Below are 24813 nucleotides of genomic sequence, written 5' to 3'. Positions count from 1 at the left end.
AAAAATAAAATAAAATAATAATAATAATTAAAAAAAAAAAAGGCCTGATTTTTAAAGATTTTCCTATTTTTAAGTCACGCATTATAGCAGTTAATATATGTCCCCAGGGGTTGATAAAATAAAATTACCCCCATAATTCTGAGTTAAAACCAGTAAATTTGTATCAGTCCAGGTAATATGGAGCAAGCCTGAGCAGACACAGCAAGGGAACCACTGGGTGCTGCTCTGAGAACTCACCCACCTCCAGTACTTGCTGGTTTTAACTCAATCTCACCTTTATAGAGGAGTCACAGAGACAGCACCAGGCACACGAACACCTTTCCATTGGGTTTTTAACCTCTTACAAGAGGTAATGTAAAATTACTACTCAATTACAACATTTTATAGCAAGTTTAAAAAACAAACAACAGCAACAAAACAACCCCAAACTTTTTAGATGCAATATGATTTAGTTTCCTTTTTGAAAAAATTAACTTGTTTTACACTTCACAGAACGTTTCCATTGAAGGTTGAACGATTAGTAAAGAGGCAAACTGTTATTTATAGAAGAGGGATAACATATTAGACTGAGGCCGTGGTAGTTTCCTAAGACTGTATTTTGATGAAAGTCCATTTTGAGTGCTTTTGGCCTCAAAGCCCTCCCCAGGGGACACATACAATTTAGCTGTGTGAAGTCTCCTTTAGGTTTGGGAGCCCAGCAGGTACAGTCACCCCTTTCCTCCAAGGGCCAGCACTCAGGATTTGCCAAAAAAGCCACTTTCCTCCCAAGCAGCATCAACCCAGCGCCACCTCTGCCAGCGCCCACTTTACCACTACACTCACCCAGCCACATCCATCACCCCTGCCCTGCCTGCGCAAGGGAAAAAGCAAGCAGACGCCTTAACTGCCTGACATTACCACTTCTACACCCAGATTTCCACACTTCCCAGCTTGAATAAGGCTGCTTTATGCCCCGTGTTATTGCTGCAAGTCATGCTGCACACTCTCGGCAACAGGAACTGAGATTTTGGTGAAAGCAAGTTTGTTTGTTTGAGTTTTTTTTTCCCTCCCCTTTAAAAAAAAAAAAAAAAAGAAAGAAAAAAAAAAAAAAAACATTCTCACTGTTAGTAACTATGCACATTCCTCGCCAGTCCTTGGTCAGCCAAAAAACACACGAGGTCTTTTTGAAAACCTCCGTTCTGCGCAATGAAGTTATTAACTGCTGGGAACGGCAGAAAAGCTCTTTTACAGCTGCTCATTGATCCACTGGACATCACCTCACACTCTTTCACCCCTTTTGGATTCTGCAGGCTTCTGGAGTAGTATGAGAAAAAAAGAAAAAAAAAAGCTTGGCCAAAAAAGCAGTTATGCTGCTTCTCTAGACATGTTTTCTTTGGGTTCAGGCCTCGGGTTCTTAGCCAGCAATTTTTGTCCCTAGTGGAAAGTTAAAAAATATAAGAAAACACACACACACACACACACAAAAAAAACACGCCAGGTTTTGCTGCTTTTCAGGAATCTAGAGAACAAACACGAGTTGCGAATTGACCCCAACGCCCCGGCGCCCTTCCACTTGAGATCACAGTCATTTTGCAAAAACAAAGCCCTGAACTCCCCGCCGGCAGCCCCACAGCGGGTCCATGCCCCACGCCACCCCAGCACCCGTGCCCTGCGGGATGCAGCCCTGTGCCTGCTCCATCCTCATAGGCGTCCCCATCGGCCACGCTGCGGCTTTAATGAGTCCCGGAAAGCTTTTACGTAGGCACCCTGGATTGTGTCAGCTACTCCGGTTTCAAACAGGTGCATGTAAGACCTGTTTTAAGCGACTGGCTAACGTCCCAGAGTAGAGGAAGCCAGAATTAATTCTCTCCCTTGAATTTACAATTCAACATTTTTATTCTAAAACTGTACGCTGATGCTTGGGGACTGGCAGGTGCATTTAATCAATACCCAAACCATAAACAATCAGTCCTGTTTCTTCTCATTCCTGTTCTCTCTAGCATGAGCATGCCATCCCTCACACCAAATCCGCCGCTGAGGTTTCATTCCTCTTCCCCTCTGAAACAGGGCAGACAGCTGATGAAGAGCCAGCACTCACCTTGACCCAGACTCGGAGCTTCATCAGACTTTCTCAGCAGGAACAGTCAGGCTTGAAATGAGAGGCAGTGCTTGGCAGGTGCTCCCAGGAGACTGGCCAAAAATAAATGGACTCTCCAGTTAATTTCCACGCTCCTACTATGAACACTTCTCCTTTAAGAGTGCAGTTCAGGCATTTGATTTACGCAAGGCAAGGAGGTTCTTTATTTGTTTGCAGTAGCAGTACCAGACCTGGCATACAATAGGGAATATTCATACCCCTTTAAAGCATCTACTTAAGGTGCCCAGGCTCCCATATACAGACAAGAGATCTTTTAGGGTGGGATTCAGGGCGCTGTAATTAGCAACCTGCCTCTCACCTTTGAATATATCAGGAGTCTAGAAATCTAATTTAGGCAGAGAAACTGGAGGCTTAAAATTAGCCGGTACAAATAGCCCCACCAGTGCACCCACACTGCAGTGGACCAGGCAAGAGGCAGCAGGTGATTTCTAGGGGTATGGTTGCAGCCAGTTGTATTTGCAAGCCCGGAGAAGCAGAGGGATGCTGTTTGCAGGCTGTGACTTCCACCACGCAGCTGCAGCACAGCCCGAGCCTCCTTCCCCAGCTCAGCTAGTGCATTTGGGGGCAGCAGCCCAGGAAGGCAGTCTTTGGGAGCTCAAGTTCTAAAGAACAAGGCATTTAGATGATTTGACCAAATGTGTTCCAGCTGCGTAAGGGAATTAAAAAGACCCCCAAACTGGCAAATTTTTATTAAAAAATAAAATAAAATGTTGGTTTTGGAAATGATGTCATAAAAAACCAGCATCTCAGGCGGGAGATGGACATGGGTGGAAATGTAATTCTGCTTCTGAAATTGTTCATTTTAAATTGTGTGTAGTATTTTTGCTTTCCGTTACAGATAACAGTGTAGCAAGGCTGTGCATTGCTACATGACAGCTCATCCTGCTTTTAAAACAGCTGCACTTCAGCAGCAGGTAAATTGATGCTTTTTATGTGTCCGTCACTTATCAAAGGTAATTGACTGGGGCCTGCGAGGGGTTCACTGGGATCTAACAGATTACATGTTCTGAGCCTGCTAAATTATTTGAACGGATTTAGCAAGAAAAGGATTCTGAATCTGATTTTTGTTTGACCCAATGTTAGGTTCCCCACTCAGCTTTTCTGCTTCCCTTCAAACATATTTTTGCTCAGTGACAAACGCATGCTAAGGGAGCAGATTCCCAAAGGCAGCGAGAGGAGCTAAGTGTAGTACCTGCTAAAACACAACGAAAAACATTTTCCCAATTTAAAGTTTTTGACTCATTTTCCCAATGAAAGTTTCCCTCTGCTTGCTGCTTAGTCCATAAGCTTTAAGATAGCTCAGAAGAAAATAAAAAGCCCATTGCCTGCTCCAGCTTGGAGGTAAGAAACACAAGAGGAGCACACCGTGCTTCTGCACCAGGTAGCGGCAGGCACGGCACAGGTCATGGTGTGGAGCAAGTGGAAGCACCGAGGCCTCACAGCGTACCCAGGGCACCCAGTGCCAGCCTCCAGGCTCTGCCACTGGCTTGGCCTCCCCTCAAGGCACTGGTGGTGGCCCAAGGCCAATGTGACGGGCCCAGGGGGCAACTGTGGGCTTCAGGGCTCTCAGCCAGGTGAGTGCTTCCAGCATGGGCTCTGGAGTCACACTGCTCCACTTGCTGCGCAGCGCTGCGGCTGCCTTCTTGCCAATTCACTGCTACATTCGTACATTTCTTTGTAATTATGAATCGACTCACAAGGGTTAGTGCAAACCCCAGGCTCACGCAGACGGGCAGACAATATACTGGGTTACATCAGCTGCTGCAGCGCTCTCACATGCCTGCGGGCTTGCTAAAGCTGATCTAACCCTAATATAAAAGCCTCGTTACCCGCCTCCTCCCCCCACAATTACCAGAGGGCTGGAAAGCTATTGAAATGCAAATAGCTGATGGAGAGGGTAGTGGCGAGCCGCACTGGGACAGTGCAAACGTTGCCCTGCTAGTTTCCTTCAGTTCCACTCTTGCAGGACTGCAATCCTGGATTTCTCTCTGTATAAATACGAAGAGAGGCGATATTGCGAAGGATGGCCTTGTTTAGGAGCCAAAGAGCATCTTCAGCTTTTAGCTTCCCCATAATCCGAGGTCCTTGCTGCTAGTCCCACAGCTCGCAGCGGCAGAGGCTCACCAGGAGGCGTTCGCCACCCTGCCCCATGACATGGGACCCACGTCCCTGCCGTGCCCAGAGCTGCCTCAGAGCCTAAAGCATCCTTCCCCTGCTATCCCACCACGTCCTGCTTTCACAGAGGAAGGACTGCAAGCCTGTTTGCTGGCTGTCTCCCAGCACTGCTTGCAGGGATGGAAGAGCCCTGACACTGCTGCATCCCCCAGGGGGTCTAAAACCGTGGTGCCCCAGGCGTCACCATCCCCGGGGGTGTTCAAGGAGGGGTCAGACGTGGTGCTTAGGGACACGGTTTAGCGGGTGACACTGGTGGTAGGCGATAGCTAGACTGGATAATTCGGCTGAAACACCTCGGGGGGAGGGTTGGGGACACACAGCAAGGCCCCGAGGCCCCCTCAGCGCCCAGGCGCAGGCCGAGGCGGGCTCTGCGCGGCCCCGCCCCGGAGGCCGGGCGGCAGAGGCGCAGCCCCGCCGCGACATGGCCGCCGCCCGCCGCCCGCTGCGCCTCCTCGCCCTGGCCGCGCTGCTGGCCGCAGGTAGGGGAAGGGGCGGCTGGCAGGGGGCTGGGGGGGCTCTGCCGATACCCCCCTCATCGGCCGCGGTGCCTCAGGGAAGGGGCAACCGGCCGGGGGCGTGGGCTCCGCGGTGGGAAGGGGGCTGGGGGCTCGGGAAGGGGATGGGGTTGGGATTAGGATTGGGATTGGGGAAGGGATTGGGGTCGGGGTGCTGCAGCCGAGGGGCAGCAGGGTCGTGTGGTGTGTCCCCCCCCCCCCGTGACCCAGATTTGCAGCTCGCGTCCTCGCTGCTTCTGCAGACGGGCAGGGGCCAGCCCAGGCATCGGTCCCAGCGGGGCAGCGGGCTTTGCAGATAGCAAGCAACGAGCTCTTTTTTTATATTATTATTATTATTATTATTTGGATGGTGGTGAAATCATGAAATCAAAGCCTACCCTACCTCTTCGTTTCCTTTATTTTAAAGCGCTCTTCAAAAGCGATCCGTTCCTCCTTTCTTAATAGAAAAGAAAGTCCTTTTTTAAGGTCACGCAGAAAAAATAGACACCCATTCTGCAAAAGGCCCTAGGAAAGTTCTCTAAAAACCCCTTTTTGGCGAGGAAGCAGCTCTCAGACGCAGCAGTGTTGCAGGAGGGCAGCGCTGCGATGAAGATGAAGGTGGCAGCGCCGAGGCTGGCCGTGAGTCAGCCCCGGGGTGATCTCCCCGTGGGCCCTACCTGCCGGGCACCTGCAGCGCGGTCCCAGGCTGCTCCTGCTCCTGCCCGCATTTCCAAATGCGGGTGTCAGTTTTGGCAGGCTGAGCCAAGAGGCTGGGCGTGAAGTCCCGGTTTTGGATGAAAATGGCAAATTCGTGATTAGTCAGCAGCAAAGCTGTTTGCATTCTGTGCTGCTTGCACAGAAGAATGCTGCTCTGCTTCGGTCTTAAGCGCTGGGCTGCAGGGTCCAGCCCTTAAACATCCTTGGCTGTGCTTGCATCAAAATGAATTTCACTCTAAAGGTTTGCAAATCATCTCTGCTGCTGCCAGGCTTCGCAGGTAGCTGAACAACACTCAGTTTGGCCCTGTCTGAGCTGTGCTGAGTTGCCCCTCCATGGGAGTGACTAGACAAGGGTGAGGAGGGGGCTTGGCATTTGCAAGCTTTTCTGCACAGAGCAGGCATCAGGTCCTGCCAGGCGGCTTCAGCCTTGCCACGTGGCTGTTGCAGAGGTGCCGGGAGCCCTTTGCCAGCTGAGCACTGAAGTGGCCACAGGAGAGCACAAGGTAGCAATAAGAAGTGGGTTTCCAAGGTGGAGCTGTCCCGTGGGGCTTTCAGCCCCCGCTCCGCTGTGCAGCAGTAATAGAAATCAAGTTTCTTTGGTGCTCTCCACATCAGAGAGCAAACTATGCAGCGAAACCAGTATTGAGTGTGATTTGTGCAGCTGAGGTCCATATCAGCCACCAACACAAGAATAACACAGATTTCAGCTGCAGCTGTTCAGGAAAGGAAGAGAAAACTGACTTTTGAACTGAATAAAATACTGTAGGTTTTGCTTTGTGAAGCCTTTTTGCTTCAGAGCGTTACCGTGGAGCTCTTCTAGCACCTTGCATGATTGTTTAAATCTGCAGATCTGTGGCTTTTCCAGGAAGAAGTAGTTATGTTTGAGTCGTGCTAGGTTAACCCAGTGCTTGTCCAAAATGATAAAGAAAACAGTCAAGCAAGGAACTTTCCATGCTGTTGTGGCATTTTTTAGTCTCTCCTCATCATAAGCCAGGACAGAAAGGCACTGATGTTTTCATGGAAATGGCAAACGTGACACTTGAGGTCATTGCTCCTGCAGGGAGTGCAAGGTTACCTCTCATGGGCCTCTCAGAAGGAGCCTGTCCATGTTTTATGCTTTATATTATGCAAGAAAAACTTGAAGAGCAATTACAAAGTGACTACAGACAGAGTTTGGGGCTTCCTCTGGAGCTGCAGCATCAGCAGTGACGGGCAACTGGTGCTGCCATCCCGCGTCCTACAGCCAGCCTCTGACAGATACCTCCCTGCTCAAGTGCGACAGCAATGTCCCGCCAGCAATTACAATAATTACTTAAACAAGAAAGAGATATTCGACGGTGTAATTAGCACTAACTGTTGCACAGATGGCTGTGGTCACTGCGGGCAGCTCCCTTGCACGCCCCTTGCGCACCGTGGCGGCCGGTGGCGAGCGCAGCCGGAGCCAGCTCCTTGCCAGGTGTTTGCTCAGCTCTCTGGGCTTGCCTCTGCCACAGCAGCAGTGGTGACAGCTCTGCCAGCACCCAGTGACCTGCCAGCACCGCAGGGACTGCTCACCACACTCCTGGCAGTGAGGAGGAATTGCATGGCAGAGGAGCGAAGGCGCAGTTTGGCACTGCCGACAGTGCTGAGCTAGGTAGCAGCCTCGTGCGAGGCATCTACGTTTACTAAAAACCTTAGTTATTATCCACTATTATGCAATAAAATTTATAATTACTAGGTATCGGTAGTGAGTCAAAGGAATACATTTAAAGAATAATTTTTACTTTGATAGCGTTTCTGACAAAGTGGGAGAAGCTAAATTGGTTTTCTTACAAATTATCTCTGATCTTTGAACAAATATGAATTAATTAAACGTGTTATGCCCGGATATTTTTGTCTGGAGCTTTAGAAATAATTAATTTCCATATTTCTGCCTGTATTTCAGAACCTCTTCCTCGAGCTTGGTGATACCTGTGCTTGGAAATGGCTATTTTACTTGGTTGATTTTTTTTTATACTGTACAAAAATGTAATTTTTCCCTTACATCTGTTGCAACCGTTTCAGCCCTTACAGCGCATAAACCAGAACAGTCTATTGATCTCCAGTGTTGACTAGAATAAACTTTTAGGACTGCTCAGTTTAAAATCAAATTTGTTTCTCCTTACAAAACTATCTCCTGGAGGTTTGAGGCACTGCCTTTATAGTTAACTAAAGGAAAAGGGGGGTTTTTATTAGACACCGCTTCTGCCGCCGCTCTAATAGCAAAACATATGTTTAATAAACTACATCACACCGATGGCAAAGAGAAAACCTTTGCAATAAATCCTTTGTAATCCGCCTGCTGTAATTCACAACTGGGGGAAGAACTTGGAGAGAGCGGGATTGGGGAAGATGAATGCCGTGTATCAAAAGGCAAAACATGAAAGGACTGCTCTTGAAAAGGAGACTTCAAAGCTGGGGATCCAGATGCTGGGTTTGCTAGCTGCGATCTGGGAGGCGAGCACGAGAAGGCATTTGCCAAGCGAAGAGCGCTTCTCAGAAGGCAGCAGAGCCACGGCCCGAGGAGCAGCCGTGGGGCCAGGCGGGCGCAGCACAGGGCTGGGAGATGGGAATTGCTCAGCGCTTTGCTTGCTCTTTGAAACGCTCCCTGTGCTTCTGCACAGAGGAACCTGAACAGAAAGGACTTGCCAAAGGCTGGGAGGCTGCCTGACATCCAGCTTCAGGAGGACACGCGTGGCTGCGGCACAGACCCAGGGTGGTCGGAGGCAGGAGGGGGAGCTTTACGTGTGATGAGACCCCGATGGCACAGCCCTAGCTCTGCCCCTGAGGGAGGGGAACGGGGCCGGCCAGCAGAAGGGGCTGAGCTGTGGCAGCAGCAGAAAGCCTTCCTGCACCTCTGCCCTGCAGTCCTGTGCCAGCAAGCCAGAGGGAAAGGCCCCTGGGTGAAAAAGGGAAGAAGGAGAGGTTTTAAGCAACTGGTGGCATGCACTCTGGGCTTGGATAAGAAACGGCTGTGCTGCCGGTGGTGGAAGCCACCCAGCCTGTAGCCAGGAGCCGTGCCTGCCTAGTTTTGCTCTTCTTTGACTACTTGGTTTCTTCTGCGAGCATTTTTGTGTTACCTTGGTATTCTGGAGCTGCCATACTCTTACTTCCATTCATACTTCTGCTTCTCATTCATACGATGACCTAACGCACAGCGGCAGCGATCAGCAGCTCTCCTTAATGAGTGGGGTACTGCAGTACAGCCACGAGTTGTGCTCTTCTCATCGAGGTCTGAGGCTTCCTAAAAGGGTGTGGGGGAAGGAAGCAGGACTTACCTGAGAAACAGCGATCACATTGCCCTGTTGGGTAACCACAGATTGGGTCAGAAGGGCTGAGCCTTGCTGGTGGACTTCTCTGAGCTCCGGGAGCTCCTGGTTTTATACACCTAAACTATTTCATGCCAGGTGAGTATCAAACCACGCTGGTTCCCTGGCGAACTTCCCCAGCAGTGGGAGACTGAACCAGCAGCGCATCCCTAGCGATGAACCAGCGTTTTTACCGTGTAATTCCCTATTTACCTACTTTTAACGACAACATCTTCTCTTGATCGTTATCTGATGAGAGCAATGTCTCTCCGTTGGGAATCAGGTGATAAGCACTTAATCTCCTGCCTCGGTTTTCTCTGGGCTCCTGCATCCCCGGCTTTGTCATTAGCTGTTCTGCGCAGGGTTGTGAACAAAATGCTTTCGTGCCGTAATTTGTCGGCTGGTTTATAAACAGGCATCTTTGGCCCTAGGCGAATTCCGAGTCATTACTTAACGTGTAAGCAGAAATCAAACGATAGATCTGAACGCAGCCCGTAATGGCTCTGTGTAACAGCGCTGCTTGGACAGCATGCAGAAAAGCAGGAAAATGCCTGCAGTAATGGAAGGTAAGGGAAAGGAGCCAGAAAGGAGCCGTCCACGTTTTCTGCCCTTCACTGAAGATGGCAAGCTGTGAGAGCTGGGTCTGTGGGTCCTGTGTGCTGCAGGGTGGCAGTGGATGGGCAATTCCTGCTGCCTGGTGGCCAGGAGGGCTGGGACTGTGCGTGCCCTGCCCGGCTCCTGCTCCTCACAGGGAGATGCTCGTGCTCAGGAACATGCAGGTGTCCTCTCCTGATGCAGTCCCCTGGGAATAACCAGAGCATTTTTGGAACGGGTGGAACGTGGCACACACCAGGACCTCTTCTTGGGCATGAACACAAGGATCAATCGTCTGAGCAAAGCTGTGTGGGACCCTTGTCACCTGCCCGTGGTGTGGAGATGCCAGGGAGCCTTGGGAACCCTGCAAGTTTTGTGATGTGGAGCAGGTCCTGGGAGCTGCCCTGGGTGCTCGCTGTCCCCTTGCCAGGATTCAGAGCGGGGATGTTTGGGGTCTGCAGCCCCCTCCCAGCTTTAGAAGGTCAAGGCACTGAAACCAGAGCTGGCAGGGAAGGAGAAGGAGCCTGAAGAGCATCCTGCTGGGAGAGCTCGTCTTCTTGTGGATGTGCCCAGAGCTGGGGCTCTTGTGGCTCTGCGGGCAGCTGGAGGTCTGTCTGTCCACCTGGGTGGGGAAAGGAGGTCTGTCTGTCCGCCCAGGTAAGGACAGGATGCGTGGGGACCTCGGGTGGCGGCAGCTCCTGCTGGGTGCCTGGGGCACAGCCGGGCAGGTCACGCAGCTCCTGCTGGCCTTGCTGTTAGCAGGTCTCAGACATCAGTCCCTGCGCACAGAGCAAGTCTTCATTATGCAAATTCTCATCTTAAAGCTTTATTCGCGTGCTTCCTGGCAGGCTTTCCTTTAATCTCAAGAGCAAGATTGCTTGGAATTACCATATACCCTTGTTAATTGCATAAAAAAAAAATTACAGCAGAGGTTGTTTTTGCCATAATCAAGAGCGATTTTGATTAGTACTTCTGGAAATCAAAATGTTTTGCTGGGAGTGGAGAACAGGGACAGCAGCATCGCCTCGTGCCCGCCAGGGGGGCAGGAGCTGCTTCCTCTCACCGAGGCACAGGAGAGCGCCTTGGGATTCTCCCCTCCAGCCCCGTACCTGCTCTGGGCTTCTCTGTGCTCACCCAGACTGCCGATCTCACCCCATTACGGGCTCCAAATTCCTCAGGAAGCTGAACACACCCGTACTGCACAGCGAGGTACGTGGGCTGGTGCTAAGAATGGGAACGGGCGCGCTGCTGGGAGCGCACTGGTGAGAGTTACAGTGCTGTAACTCCAGCTTTGTCAGACAGCGAGGCTTAATTAGAAAATATATATATATTAATGTAGAACCAAAAAGCTGACGAGTACAATCACGCGTGTGAGCTGCCTGCTACAGGAAATAATGAGGAGGGAACGCATCAAGGCACAAACCCCTTCTACCTTCAGAGAGCAGCTGGCTTGGAGTCACAACACCCCGACAAGGCAAGGGGCAGCTGCAGCGCCTCACCCCTGTCCTTCCTGCCCCGGCTTGGGCATTTGGGAATGTGTTACACACTGCGAGGTGCCTGGGTTTGTTCCTTTAGGTTGCCACAGTGAAGAATACTAGGGAAAACATCTCATTCATCAGTTCTTTCCCCATAAACCCGCAGCCCTGAGGATGCTCCAGTGCCAGCTGACAGCAACCACAGGGCGAGGGCAGCACGGAGCCCGTACATGGGGCAGGAGCTGCGTTGTACCCAGAGCTCCTTTATCTCCCAAAGAGATCTAAAAGGGGTATTTAAAAGCAGCACTGGGACCTGAGAGACGCTGCATCACCTCCTGTCCATCTGGGTGCAAAGCGTGCTTCGTTGGCGTGGAACAGCGACGAAACACGGGGCAGAGCTCAGCCCCTACCTGCTGGCGAGCACACAGCCTGCTGTCACCAGGAGCGGTGCTTACCCACCCCATGGAGCGCAGTGTGTCCCCGTAACGCTCCCTGCCTGAGCTAAGGGTGCTGGCGGCTCCAACTAGCTGGCCATCTATCATCCACCTGTACCAACACCTGGGGCATTCCCCAACCCAAACAGACTGTTACCAGCGTTACTACCAGTAGTAACACCGGGCGCTGGGGCTCCGTGTACAGACAGCCATATCAAGATGTGGTGCACGAGTGGCCGAGAGCAGAGCTGAAGGCGCTGCAGCGCTCGGTGCCGCTCCCTGTACAAGTTCTCCTCTGAAATGCTGATCCCTGCTTTCCGCTGGACTGGTGCATTTTCGGTGTTATTGTCCTTGTCAGTAAAGCTTTAAATTTATTCATGAAGCACGCTGGAGCTCAGGTGGCACCAGCTAAATCCATTTAGCAGTAGGAATAAGAGGAAAGCCATTTTAATGTTCTCTCGCAGTGCGGCAGTGCTTAGCAAACCCAAAGGATATTAATTACTCAGCATGCTCCGAGATGTAAAAGCATGAATTTATCAAGACAAATACAGTCAGAACTAGGGTAAGTCAACAGTAATTAACGTGATGCAGGAAAAGATGGAGAGCGGCAGGATTAGCCGGCCCGGTGCACGGGCCCGCGGCGCAGCCTGGTTATCCCCGGGACGTGGCGTGGTGCTGAGCTGGTGCGGGCACCTCAAACACTACGTGGCCGAGTTCCTCACCCTGCTCCTGGTGCACATGGCCATGGCAGGAGGATGCAGGTGCTACCTGACATATTCTGCTGGGGTTGCAGTCAGCAGCAGCGTTCCCATCCGTAATATCAGAAGGCACTTCCCAAGAAGAGGTGCGGTGCGTTCGCTCTCCTGGCTTTCCACCCAGCGTGTCGGTGGCGCTCCGGTGTTTTCTTGGTGTTGAGCAAACCTGTAATCGGGAGCCCAGCCACGGGTGAGTGGCAGCCACCGAGATGAATTGGTAGGCTCTGCTTGACAGATCCAAGCGTAGCGTGTGTTTTTATACCGCATCCATTAAGGCAAACAAATGGAAAAGGCAGAGATGACTGCTCTGCAATTTAACAGTCACGGGATGCAGGGAGGGCTGATGTCTTCCTCACCACTGACAATGGGTCAGGTTTAGAATAAAAAAGCAGAAAGCCCTCTATAAACTAAAGCAATTTGAGCAAGCGCATCTAGCCAGGCCGTGTTTAAAGGTGACTGACGCCGTGTGGAGCAAGTCAAACCTGTGCTGATTCTTTGTCTGCAGGTTATGGGGACGACACTGGGGGCTTCAACCTAGAAGATGCCCTTGGCCCTGTACCACGTAAGTCAAATTTATTTTTACATTTATTATAATGTCATCGATCAAATGACGTTCCTGCACCCCACTCCTGTTCCATGCTTGGTGGTACCGGGGAGCTCCCTGCAAGCGATGCCGGCTCCTGCGATCGCACCAGAAGCACCAACAGGCATCGGAGTGAGGGCTGTAAGAGGGTCTGAAACCTCTGCATCGCAGCAGCCAGACCCCGCCAGATCATTACAGCACACTGGAATTGAAGCCCAGTGGTATTCAGATGGAAATTAATAGGAATGGAGCAACCACAACTCTTGCTCATAGTTTATTCATACGCTTGGTACCACTGATGTTAATGGATAGTGGTTTACAGGTAAAATAAAAATGATAAAAAAAAAAAAGAAATCCAACCTGTAAAGCTGACAGCAGCTTGTTTTGGCATGGGAGTGGCCAGGAGAGCTGGGCACTCAGCATCAGGGTGTCTCCTGAATTCCTCCAGCTGATAGAAAGCCTCTGACACATCAGGCAGTGCTGGAAGCAAGGGTCGGCTGTAAAGCTGAGGGCATGCCAGCAAGTCCTGGCCACTCATCAGACCAGAGGTGATGCTTCCAGTGCTGCCCATGACTAACATTTCTCCCCTGTTTTGCCACAGCCACTCCTAAGGGAGCCAAGAAGCCGTCCGGTGGGACAGGAGGGAGAGGTGAGACCTTACACACGTATCATTTAAGCAAAACCCTGGGGCTGCACCATGCCAGCCACCCTGGGGACTGCCTGCTGTGTTGGCAGACTCCAGTGCAGAAACCTTCGCTTGCCCATGCAGGTGCCCCAGACGTAACTTTACCCATGGTTTTCCATAAACCACCTCCCCTCGGTTTGCCAAAAGCTGTGCTGCAGTGTCTGCTTGCATTGCGTGAGCTTTTCCACCTGCACCAAAGCATCTTCTTCATCGACTGTATGTCTGTGTGAGCCTCGACTGCTCGCCTCCTCTGCCTCCCCTCCCCACCAGCATCTGTGCACCTAAGTAAATGCAATATTGATATTTCTGTCCGTTCTGAAGGCAGGCGGTGTGAGAGCATTTATGGCCAAGGCTGAGTTTTGCACACTTTGCAGTATCTTGATTGGGGAGACACAGACCACAGCTCAGCTGTGCGAGGGCTTTCAGTTCTGCCCGTGCGGCACCTGCTGGCTTTCCTCCCCGGAGGAGCCCAGAGGATGTCTCTGCTCCTGTTTTTCCCCCAGGACATCCCCGGCTCCCACTGAACGGTGCCAGTCTGGTGACATTTTCCCACCCAGGGAAAAACATCTCTCCCACCGTGCTGGTCAGGTGCCCTGGCTGACCAGATCCCCAGCACATTCGCTGTTCAAAGACACTGCTTAGATTCACTCCAATGTGGAAATTTTGCTCCTGGTGACTCTTCTGGCCCGGATCTGGTCAGATGTACCCCTGAGGCCCCAAGCAGAGCCGTCAGCACCACCACTTGTCTGTCTCTTCTCTCCCACAGAGTTTGATCTGGCCGATTACTTTGATGACCCTCTGGAGACCACCACCAGACCAGCCAAGCCGACCCCCAAGCCCTTCCCTCGGCCAGGGAAGCCAGGTACCCCATGGCCCTTCCAAAATGGAAGCCCTGCTGATGCATGCCCTGGGGCAGGGGGACCTGGAGCCCTTGGTGCTCATCAGATTCACATTTGGGAGGGTTAACGGGGTTTTGTCTTTTCTCCATATGCTTTCAGACAACAGCTTTGGGGACGTCATCCGCACCACCACAACCAAGCGGCCGAAAACGACGCGGCCCCCTCCTAGGCATAACCCAGGTGAGCACGAGCTCCCTGCCACACTGCTTCCAGCCTTTGCTGTGTGCATTCACAGGAGAGGTAGGAAAAAGCCCCAGAGTAATCAAACCCCACAAAAGCACCTCATGGATGGGGCACCTTAGTATCACCGCGCACATCCTCTGCCCGGGGGCTTGCATTTCCCTTCCAGGGCTGGTGCTTGGGTCTCAGTGCACCCAGCTCACAGGCTCCTGTGCTGCCTGTTTGGGCAGAGCTTTGGGCAAAAAGGCTCAACATCGGTTTTGGATGAGAAGAAACTTATTTACGAGCTAGCGAGTGGGTTGAGAAACTCAGGTTGGCTCCATTCCACATTTTTAGCTGCCATTTAGCGAAGGCAACAGAAAGCTGCTCTGTTCGAGTCAAGCTCCTGAGGATACCAACTGTGCATTTATGGAGAGAAAAAAAACAACACACTAAGCCAGGAGGTCAGAGGCAGTTCACGATGGCATGGGTGCTGTGGGACACCTGTGCCCATGCCAGCGTCCCTATCGTGCCACCTTTGCTCTGACCACTTGTGTCTGGTGCAATTTGTGTGATTCCTGGGCTCAATCTGCAACACAAGGTGATTTCTGTGTTCCACAACAGCAGCACTGGGGCAGGTTCAGAGCATTCCCCAAATGGCACAAAGCCGCACCAGGAAGCAGCGATGTCAGGGGCTTTGCTGCTTCCAGTGATGCTGGTCCCTGGCAAAGCTGAGCCTTTCCTTGACTAGTTGTCATTAAGGAGGTTCCCACACTGCTGTGGTGTTCTGTAGGGAACGACTTCGACTTGGCCGATGCCTTGGATGACAGCAACGATATGAAGGGCGGCGGGCAGCCAAATGTGAGACCTGGTGAAGGTATGTGTGGATTTCCCCTCTCCCTGCCATCCTGCTCATGACCACGCCATCCTATCAGCTGCATGTCCCCGGGTTAGACACAACAGATTGCTGCAAGAAGTAGGGGGAGAGCAGAAAGAAAGGCGATGCCTTGTCTGGGCCACGGTGGTTCTGCTTCATTCACCTCGCCCCCATACCTGACAGCTATTTAACCGAGTGCTGTTGGGGTTCGCAGTCATTGCCAAGACGTAAATCCAGAGCAGCCTCAGCCCTGGCACAGCACGCACCAAGGGCCAGGAGACTTTTTTTTTTCCATCTCTGAAATACTCCAGTGAATGAGTCGTTTGTGTGAGAGGATTGTTCCCTCGAGCACCGGAGCTAGAAAACAGACTTTGCACGGCAGGTTTATGGATGTCGAGATGGCCACATACCCTGCTCACACGTGTAATTAATAGTCAGGTATTTTATTAGGCTGTATTAACTAGGTGACTTGTCTGCACTTTGATATTCTGGGCTTGTTGGAGTATTAGACTCCTGCAGGAAGGTTTGAGGTGTTGAATGGCTAGAACATGGCACTCATTGTGAGCCAGCCGCCGCACACTTCCCCAGCATTGCTGCACCTTGCGTTGCTTTTGACCTCTGGGTTCTAGCTTTTTTTTTTATTTTTAATTTTTACACTCATTACTAAACCCATAAACCATTTTTTTGCGGTAAGCTAGTGAGCAAGGAAGTCTCTTTCCAGGCTGGAAAGTCAAAGGTTCAATAGCTTTACTAATTCCGCCGCTAACTCCCGTTCCACGTTTCTCTCTTCTTTCAAGCAAGACTTAAAGTCAATTATTACCTCTTTTATGAGCTTAAAAGAAAATAATTTGGGGTTGAACGTTTTGCTAACGCTCTGTAATTGCAAGGGAAGCAGAACGGCTCATTAACCTCTTTCTGTCCTTGCTTGGGGACAGAACAGCAGCCAGTGGTGGCACCGCACCTGTCAGCCCTGCGCTCAGCCCAGGCTGCACAGAAAACCCAGCCGAGGTCCTCAGACAGCCAGACGGTTTGTAGGGAATACTGAGATGAATACCGCAGCCTTCGCCTTCCTGAGCAAGCAGCACTTCCCTGCAGGTCGCTGGAAGCCTGCCTTGCCACACCATGCTCATAGGGCACCAGCGCCCCCCCAGAGCCCCATTTCCAGCTTCTCTCTACTTCCTAGGAGCACCCACAGACACCAGGACAGACAGACACAGGCACCAGCACAACTGGCACCCAGCTTTCCTGACCTCTCTCACCCCGATCAAGCCACACACCGTTTTCCCTTTCCATTACATTTGCTGCTTTCTAGGTTATTTTCTCCCCCTACCCCCACCCCGGGAAGGCAGCTGCCAGACCCCCAGCTACAGGGGACGATTTTCTTTCAGGCTCCAACCAGGTTTTGTTGTTATTTTAAAAGCTTTTTCAGATGATGACCTGGCTGGCATCGTGGACGGAGGCTACAGCCCTGACAAGAAGAAAGGTAAGCATGGGCCTGTGGGCGGGTCTGCACCCCTAGCCTGAGGCACAGGGACAATGGCTGAGCCATGGGGCCTCTCAGATGGCATCTGCCCCTTCTGCTGTGGTGGGGAAGGGACCTCAGGACCCCCCGATGGACCTGAGGGGATCGGGGGGCTCAGCCATGTCCCCTCACACCAGCAGCCTGCACGCTGAGGTGGCCCTGGGGCCTGGCACGTCAGCCTGTGCTGTGGCCACCTTCAGGAGACACCGAAGCCGCCTCCCACTGCTTGGCAGCAGGACTATGGCTGGTGGGGACAGCAGAAGAGGCCTTCAGCCTCCTCCTTCCAGTCAGCCATGCCTGTTCCTGGCCCCCTGAGGCTGTGTGGGACTCAATGTCCCCCAACCCCGGTGCCCTAACATGGCGCCGGCCCTCAAGGTGCGACCACCCACGGCTGGACACCAGAAGGGAGCAGCAGCACTGGCTGCACCTGCACGAGGATCCACAGCATTCAACACTAAAAGCAGCCGAGTTAAAGACAATGAACACCACAAGCCCAATCAACATTTAATGAATCACCGTGCCAAGGACAAACCACGCTGGAGACATTAACACAGCGCTGACCTGCTTCCATTACTCGGGATTTAAGCAGCTCGCTCACAACTACAGCTTCCAGCAGGAACCACCTCTCCTCCCGAAGCCATTTCTCCAGGGAAGGAGACTTTAAAACAGACTTCAAGCTACATAAAGGTGCCCTGGTGTGACGAGCTCAGCCAGTTATCTCCTTCTGGTGGCACAGGGATGCTGTGTACCTCTGCCCGACACCTCAGTTACCCTCACATTGCTATGAGGGCAGCACAGGAACAAGGAGGACCCCGTGTGCCAACCCAGGGGTGTGGGGTGAGCAGGGCTGCAGGTGGGACATGGCTGGACCGGGGTCACTGACAGGCTCCCCTCTTTTGCAGGTGCCGGGGGCAACACCAACAACGAAGGTAGGGACTGTGGGGTCTTGGGGGGAGCGGGACCACAGGTGCCCCCCACCACCCAGCACCTTTCTGTGCCCCACAGGCAGCAGCACGGTGGAGACGGGGACCATCGCCGGCATCGCCAGCGCCCTGGCCATGGCACTCGTGGGGGCTGTCTCCAGCTACATCTCCTACCAGCAGAAGAAGTTCTGCTTCAGCATCCAGCGTAAGTAGCCCCTGGGAGGAGGTGGGATCAGGTCAGGGGGCAGAGGTGCCCAAAGTGGGGGTCAGGCACTCCAGCAGAACGGGCACCCCTCTGCCCCTGCTAATTCCCCACCCTGCCCCCAGGAAGGGGTGGCAGGGGAGAGCCCTGCCTCTGCCCCAGCACAGCACAAGTTTACCAGATACTATGTTTGGGCACCCACTGCCAGCACAGCCCTATATACACACTTAATTCTGACCCCAAAATAAATATGAGGAGAAAAAGAGGTGACCACTACACCAGGTAACAGCAATGGAAGCAGGGTAACACTGAAGCAGTGCCTGCAGCCACAGCTGTGGGTGATATATCCCATCCCATCCCACCCCCTCCACAGGTGCCTTGCAATCACTGCAATTAAACACAAATTAAGCTGCCAAGCTCCCTGAGGTGCTGTAGGCATTGCTTGGGGGGCATGTCACCTGCAGGCAGGTGGCTGGGGACAAGAGACCCATGTGCCTTGAGGGGCTGTCCCCATCCCAGAAGGTTTAAGGGCAGGTGAGGGGCAGCCCCCCGGCCTTTATGAGGCAGTTGCAAGCAGCTGGAAAAGGCTCTTTATATAAATCCAGTGAATTCTCCCGAGAGCCTCCTGTGCTCTGGGGAGGGTGTTTGGGGGCTGGAAGCTTTGGCTGGAATCGTGCTATTTTCCCAGTTGTGTCTGCAACAAACAGGAGCATTTTGGTAAATTAGATCAGCAGGGAAAGTCAAATGAATGTGATGGAATGAAACATGCTTGTATATTCCCCCCACTTAAATGATATTTTGGCAAGAATAAATAACTAAAAAAAAGAGAGCAAAGGCTTTGATGAGGGGGAAGCTGAAACACACAAAGCCCCAGAAAGGCGGCAGGAAATTAAAGTTAATTATAAAGGAGGATTAATTTAAGCCATCAGACATGGCATGCTGGGCTAATGTCAGGCCTTAGATGCATTGCAATGCATGACAGAAATCTGAGAGCCGTCAGCCACTGCAGAAGTGGCTTTTTATTGAAAAACATAAATTGCATTTGGTGTTATCCCAGCAAAACACACGGCCTGGGGGAGGCGGAGGTGGTGCATGATGACCGCTTGCTGGAAGCGGGGACAGCAGGCTCGGCCCTGGCGAGGAGCAGCCCTGCTCTGGTTTTCCCCTGCCAGGAGATGGGGCCAGGTCTGTCTGGAGCTGGGCAGGGGCACAGCAGAGCCCTGCCGGGCTTTGTGCCATGTTTAGATGTGTGGAAAAGTTGAGATGGCTGCAACGTGGGGTGTGGGAGGCACAGTTACAAACTGGGCGGGAGCACCGCCTGCGACACCAGTTCTGCTTTGTCCCTTACCCCTCAAAGCTGCAGAGGGACAAGGTAAAGGTGGGCTTCGTCTTTCTCTGACTTCTGCTGCCCTGCTTGAAAGCGGCGCTGTGGCAGCCTCGGGGACCCTCTGCAGACCCCGGGGTTCAGCGGCGGGGGCGCGTGCTGGGACGTTGCTTCAGCAGCACAGCCTTGCTTTAAGCTGCTTCTTACAGCTCTGCATAATTCAGCTTTTAATGAGAAATACAGCACGTATCTGTGCTTAGAAGCAGCCCCTGCTGCATAGCAGTCCCTCCTGGAAGAGGTACCAGGTCTGTGCACCTCTGCAAGCTGAGCTGTGCTAGCACAGCAATTAGCCTCGCTGCCTCCTCGCATGGTAAAGGTGAAGCAAGAGACTCAGAAAAAAGGGATGGGACTGGAAGCTCTGCCTTCTGAGAGAGCCTCTGTGGTTACTTGAAAGTCCGACAGCGCTTTCTCAGCTGCGTGTCATGGTTTAGTGATGTTTCTCTATTGCTGTTAATGCAGAGGAGTTTGCAAAAAAGCATCTTAGCTTCTACAGAAGATAGGCCCATTACTAGAGATTTTAAAGCATCAAAGCAAATCATTTCTGCTTTCTACCCTCCCACCTCACTCTCTTTATTGTTACTTCTCAGAGGGACTTAACGCAGAGTATGTGAAAGGGGAAAACATGGAAGCTGTCGTAAGCGAGGAACCCCAAGGTGAGAACTTTGCATTCCTTAACCTTCCTGCATCTGGCCACAAAAGCAGCTTTAGTGAATGACTTCCTTAAAGGCGCTCACCCTGCACTGAGCTAGCATCTCTTTGAAGACACTACTTAGGTTATGCCGCAGCTTTTTGTAAAACATCCACTACAATGTCTTTCCCTCTTCATTGTACACAAAGGAAAGCCGTGATAAGAGACCAAGGATCTCATTCTGCAAACAGTGGCAGTTAATATTTAGCTTTCATGTTTTCAGCCATCAAAAGTGTCTTACACAAGAAAAGCATGATCCTTCTTTCGGTGACAGATAATCAAGGCTGCTGTAAAAGCTTTTCCAAAGTCAGATACAACCAACCAGTATCTGGCACCCGTTGCTTGCACTTTGTTACTATTGTGTGCTATTGTATTAATGATTTTTTTTTTTTCCTCTCCAGTTAAATATTCGGTACTGGAAACACAGTCAGCAGAACCACCAAAACAAGACAGTGCAAAGATCTAAAGCGTGGCCTGGGGCTAGAAAAGAATCAGTCAGCAGCAAACACGGAGATCTTACATGCTTGTAATTTAGCTTTTTATTTAATTTGAATCCAAAGCTATTTAATGTGTACTTAGGCTTGGACTGGCTTCTTATTGCTCTAGGCTTTAGGGTTAGGATGGTAGTAGGTGGTGTTGTTGTGTTTTTTTTTTTTTTTTTGTAACAAGCTATGTTTACATTGAAGTAATACTGTAGGTTTGGTCTCAAGTTGTATGCAAACCAACAGAAGGTGCTTCAGCAGTGGTCAATTATCACAAGGTTTTTTTCAAGGAGAATTGCTTACAGGTGTGAGGACAGTGAAGTGCCTGTGAATAGCAACCCAAAGCAAACCGTTCAAAACCCTTAGTCAGTCACCTTCAGCCAACTTCTGCCATCAGTGATGGGCTGTCACTTCTGGCAGCAGGGATGAAAACCACGCGTTTCCTGAGGGTAGATTGTGGTCCTTAGTGTACCTGTACCTAAAACCAAGTGCCTCTGGGTATGTCCTCAGGTGGGGCCTCAGGCTGAGGCAGGTGAGTCCCTGCTCCCAAGCCAGGAGTTGGGGATGCTCCACCTCCACGCAGCGCTGGGCTTCTGACCAAATCAGAGGACCTGATCTTCATGCCAAGTCATAAACACAGGTAACAGCAGTGTGTGCAGTGCTCACGTGCAGCAAATGCCATTTGAATGCTGGGCTATGGTAGAGATGGGAAGAGAGTTACCAAGTGGCAGGGTTTGTCTGTGACATGAGATTCCTGTATTATCACTGAGACAAAACAAAAAGTGTGTTCAGACGCTTTCAAGGACAGATTGAGATCTCGTCCATAGAGCAAACCACAGATTTAACCCAAAAGCAAATAAACAACGTGTGCATCTGAGATCTCTAACTCACTGCCACTGGAGTCGTAGATAGAGTTCTTCACCTTCTCCTCTGATCATTACACAACTATTGAGAGCATTTCCTGGCACGTTATGTAGAAAAAGGAGACAAAGCTTTGGGTCACTACCTAACCTTTAAAAAAGGCTGGGTGTCCTGAGAGGACGGGGTCTCTGCTGCTGTCCCACGAGGGTCCTGCAGCTCTCTGTGAGCCGTGCTCAGCAGAACACCGCTCTATTGCCAGGAGAGCACCCCTGTGCCACACTGGTACTGCTATCCGGACCCAAGCACTATCTCACAAGAACTAGTTTTCATACTTCCTCCCCAACCCTTTCTTACCGATGCTGAAATGTGGATACAGCTACCTTCTGATGCATTTTTTCCCAAAGCAATGAATACTTGAAAAAGCATGCTCTGAAGTGAAGGAAAATTCACTTTTCCTAGTGTAAAAAGTACTCACTATTTATATATAAACCTAAAATGTGTGCATTTTGTAATGTTTTGCAAATCCCAGATTGTGTGAACGTGAACTAAAAAAAGCATTTCCAGTTTGATGTACAAATTCAGAGCTTTCAGCTAGACATGACTTACACGAGGCCTTGCCAATAGGTGAAGGAGCCCAGGAGCATTTCTCTGGAACGGCTCAATTTGAAAGGAAATTGCCCAGTAACATTGTAAGTATTTTGCAACAGCTGCACAATTCTTTATGCTCTTCTTAACACTTGCATTTTTAAAGCCTTACACTAGCTCAACAGAACAACTACAGCATTTTATAAGGGAGATAAGTTCTAAGGATATATGGTGCCTGACATAGATTTAGAACACTTTATCTACAATACAGCTGTTGACTAACTACTGCTACTTTGTTTTATGAATGTGTTGGGGTTAGAAAAAATATTATTGTTCGTTCTGAGGCTGTAAGCAGAAGAAATAGATATGGAATACACTCGGTAGTTTTGCTTAGTCCCGGAGTAAGACTTCCACGGGGGAGCATGGTCTACAGAATTCCAACCAACCCGTGCAGGAGGTCTGATTCTAGCAAAGCCACGCATCTCCATTTGCAAACACCATCATCGTTTTTTTCTTTCTTAGCCAAACATATTTGAAAGCTGTAGCATGAAAAATGTTTTTTTACAAAATTCTTATAGGTAAAATGTTGCAACGTAGCATTGACGAACACTAGGAGTCATTTTCCTAGGTTAGATCAAGCGAACGTAATTCCGTTTCTTTTTGCTGATGACAGTGCTTGCTGTAGATGCAGATCATCAGTTTTAGCGCATTCCTCTTAAAGTGCACTCCCTGTTTCTCTGGGGGACAGTGCAGTGGGTGTTCAGGATTGCTTACAGGCTGTAACACCCTCCATTGGGATATTGTTATATTAGGACATACAAGAAACAGGCATGTAATTCACAAATACTGCAGTTTTTTGTTTTTTTGTTTTTTTAACTTTCACTGAGAAAAATACCAGCTTTTGGAATTGAGAAGCAAACAGCACTGAAGTTGCTCCTTTTCTCCTTTTCATGAGGCCTTTTTATGACTGGTGAAAACTTTGTTAATATGATTTCTACGTGTAGTATACGGAAAAAAAAACACACAAATGCACAGTGAAAGGGAGCACTTTTCCAGTTTACAGTAACAGAATTCAAAAATTCTTTCTCCAGCATTTCAAATGGGAAAACATTGACAAACACTGCAGTAAAGAAATTAAACCCAGTCTCCTCTTCAAAACAAGTGCACAAAAATCAAAGCCTTCATGTGCTAAATGTCAGCTAAGGCTCAAAGTGCTGCTTTGTTGCAGTCTGTTTCCTTCTCCATCCGAGCTGTCAGATCAGTGTCTGAGAAGCGGGGAGTTCATACTTCACGCCATTGTTATCTCAGGCATTACAGCAACTGAGAGGGTTCGTTCATGTTTTCCTAGTAGTGATACGAGTTCTGAAACAACTGACACCTCTGTAACTATCTTCATTTAATTAGCATCCATTCTCTTTAAACGTGGATATTGAATTTTTAAAAATTTTGCACTTATATTCTGTATACACGGTGTGAACTTTCTCATCCTTTATTTAAAAAGGTGTAAAATATTAGAAAAGTAGGATTTATTTTTTTTTTCTAGAGTCCAAAATTATGTATATACATCTGTCCTGAGAGTTTAAGTAAAACTGTGCTGTGGGCTTTTTTATTTCTCATCACACCCCACATTTTTAACTAAAGCTACTTCTAATGAAATGGTTGAGAAGAGGTTTCACAATTACATAGGAAACAGAGAATTGAAGGAACTTAACCAGCTCTTATTCCGTTGTTTATTCTGTTAATTACTTGCATTTTCCTTCAGCACAATTGTAGAAGGTTCTGCATTTATGGTGCTGTGACATTACTTTATTCAGTATAGAATACTGTGACATGAATTTCAGAGTGGTTTTTGGTTTTGTTTTTTGTTTTGTTTTGTTTTTTTTTTTTGCATTTGAATAAGCTTGGTCATTTCCATCCAGCCCCTTTAAGGAACCCTTACAAGTGCTATATTTGTCATTGTTAACTATTCACTTGTTGTGATAAAAATGGAATTAGTCCACAGTGCCGTTTCTAATTCTGCAAAAGCAAAATGACTAGACAGGCTAAGGCCTTCAGATTTGCTTCAGCAACAAATGAGGCCCAGGAACAAATGAGGTTCAGGAACAACAGCGTTGTGAAATTAGAGAATAATTTCTTTTGAGTGAAATCCTTATCTAAAAGCAAAGCCTATTGTTTACTGATGCAGAAGTGATCTGTACCAAATGAAGGTTGAATGTTCTGCTGTGAAAAGATAAGACTCATTTTGCTAATGTGCATGTAAGGGTCATGGGGGGAAATATCAGAATTTGACAACCTTTGGAAAACAACAAATAAACTGTCTAATAAGACATGAGAGACTTGTGTGGTTTTTTTTTTTTCATGCTGCAAGTAAACTGCAAAAGGTGGACCATATCCTTTTTACATATAACCTCTTCTGTAACTAAAAACTTGAATAAAGAAAAAACCACAACACATAACCACTCAAAACCTCCAAAACCAGTTTTCTTAGTGAAAAAACACCTATCATTACAAAAGCTTTAATATTGAAGTATTGAAACACACACACACACACACTGTCCCTCTCCCTCCTCAGGCTACCCAGCAAATAAACTCAGGTAATGAATGCCCTATAATCCCTGGCTGCACTCTTAGTTTTCAGCTTAGTTTTCAGTCCATTTCACCGCCATAGGTTTCCTGCCGTTTTTTGTATATTTTCGTATGCAGATGAATCTCCCATGCAATGCAAAGTTAAGTTTTTGGCCTCCATATAATGATGCAGTGCTTTATATCAGAGTTAAACAATGTGTTTTATACTTTAACCTACCTACTTCTGACTCTTATTTCTTGTAAAAATAAAATTATCTCTTCCTGACTGCA

General features: G+C 49.6%; 1 protein-coding gene across 1 annotated transcript; it reads left to right on the top strand.

Moving 5' to 3' along the window:
- The first annotated feature begins 4722 nt into the window (after positions 1 to 4722).
- CD99L2 (CD99 molecule like 2) lies at positions 4723 to 23008 on the top strand. Its single transcript, XM_082770850.1, has 11 exons — positions 4723 to 4791; positions 12613 to 12669; positions 13292 to 13339; positions 14142 to 14237; positions 14374 to 14454; positions 15227 to 15310; positions 16731 to 16793; positions 17735 to 17761; positions 17838 to 17960; positions 19929 to 19994; positions 20431 to 23008. Exons 1-11 carry the CDS (start codon positions 4734 to 4736, stop codon positions 20493 to 20495), a joined length of 768 nt encoding a protein of 255 aa, XP_082626976.1. The 5' UTR covers positions 4723 to 4733; the 3' UTR covers positions 20496 to 23008.
- Positions 23009 to 24813: the final 1805 nt, after the last annotated feature.

This window comes from Aythya marila (genome assembly GCF_965140915.1).
Source record: "Aythya marila genome assembly, chromosome: 13".
Lineage (NCBI taxonomy): Eukaryota > Metazoa > Chordata > Aves > Anseriformes > Anatidae > Aythya > Aythya marila.
Note: the sequence above shows the minus strand (reverse complement) of the source record. Positions and strands in the feature narration are given on the sequence as shown.

What these genes read in the sequence shown, in the direction of transcription:
- CD99L2 (XM_082770850.1), top strand. Translation starts at nt 4,734, where the DNA reads ATGGCCGCCGCCCGCCGCCCGCTGCGCCTCCTCGCCCTGGCCGCGCTG. An exon ending in GGGCAACACCAACAACGAAG is followed by an intron (nt 17,762 to 17,837) that starts GTAGGGACTGTG and finishes TGTGCCCCACAG; the next exon opens with GCAGCAGCACGGTGGAGACG. An exon ending in CGTAAGCGAGGAACCCCAAG is followed by an intron (nt 19,995 to 20,430) that starts GTGAGAACTTTG and finishes TTTCCTCTCCAG; the next exon opens with TTAAATATTCGGTACTGGAA.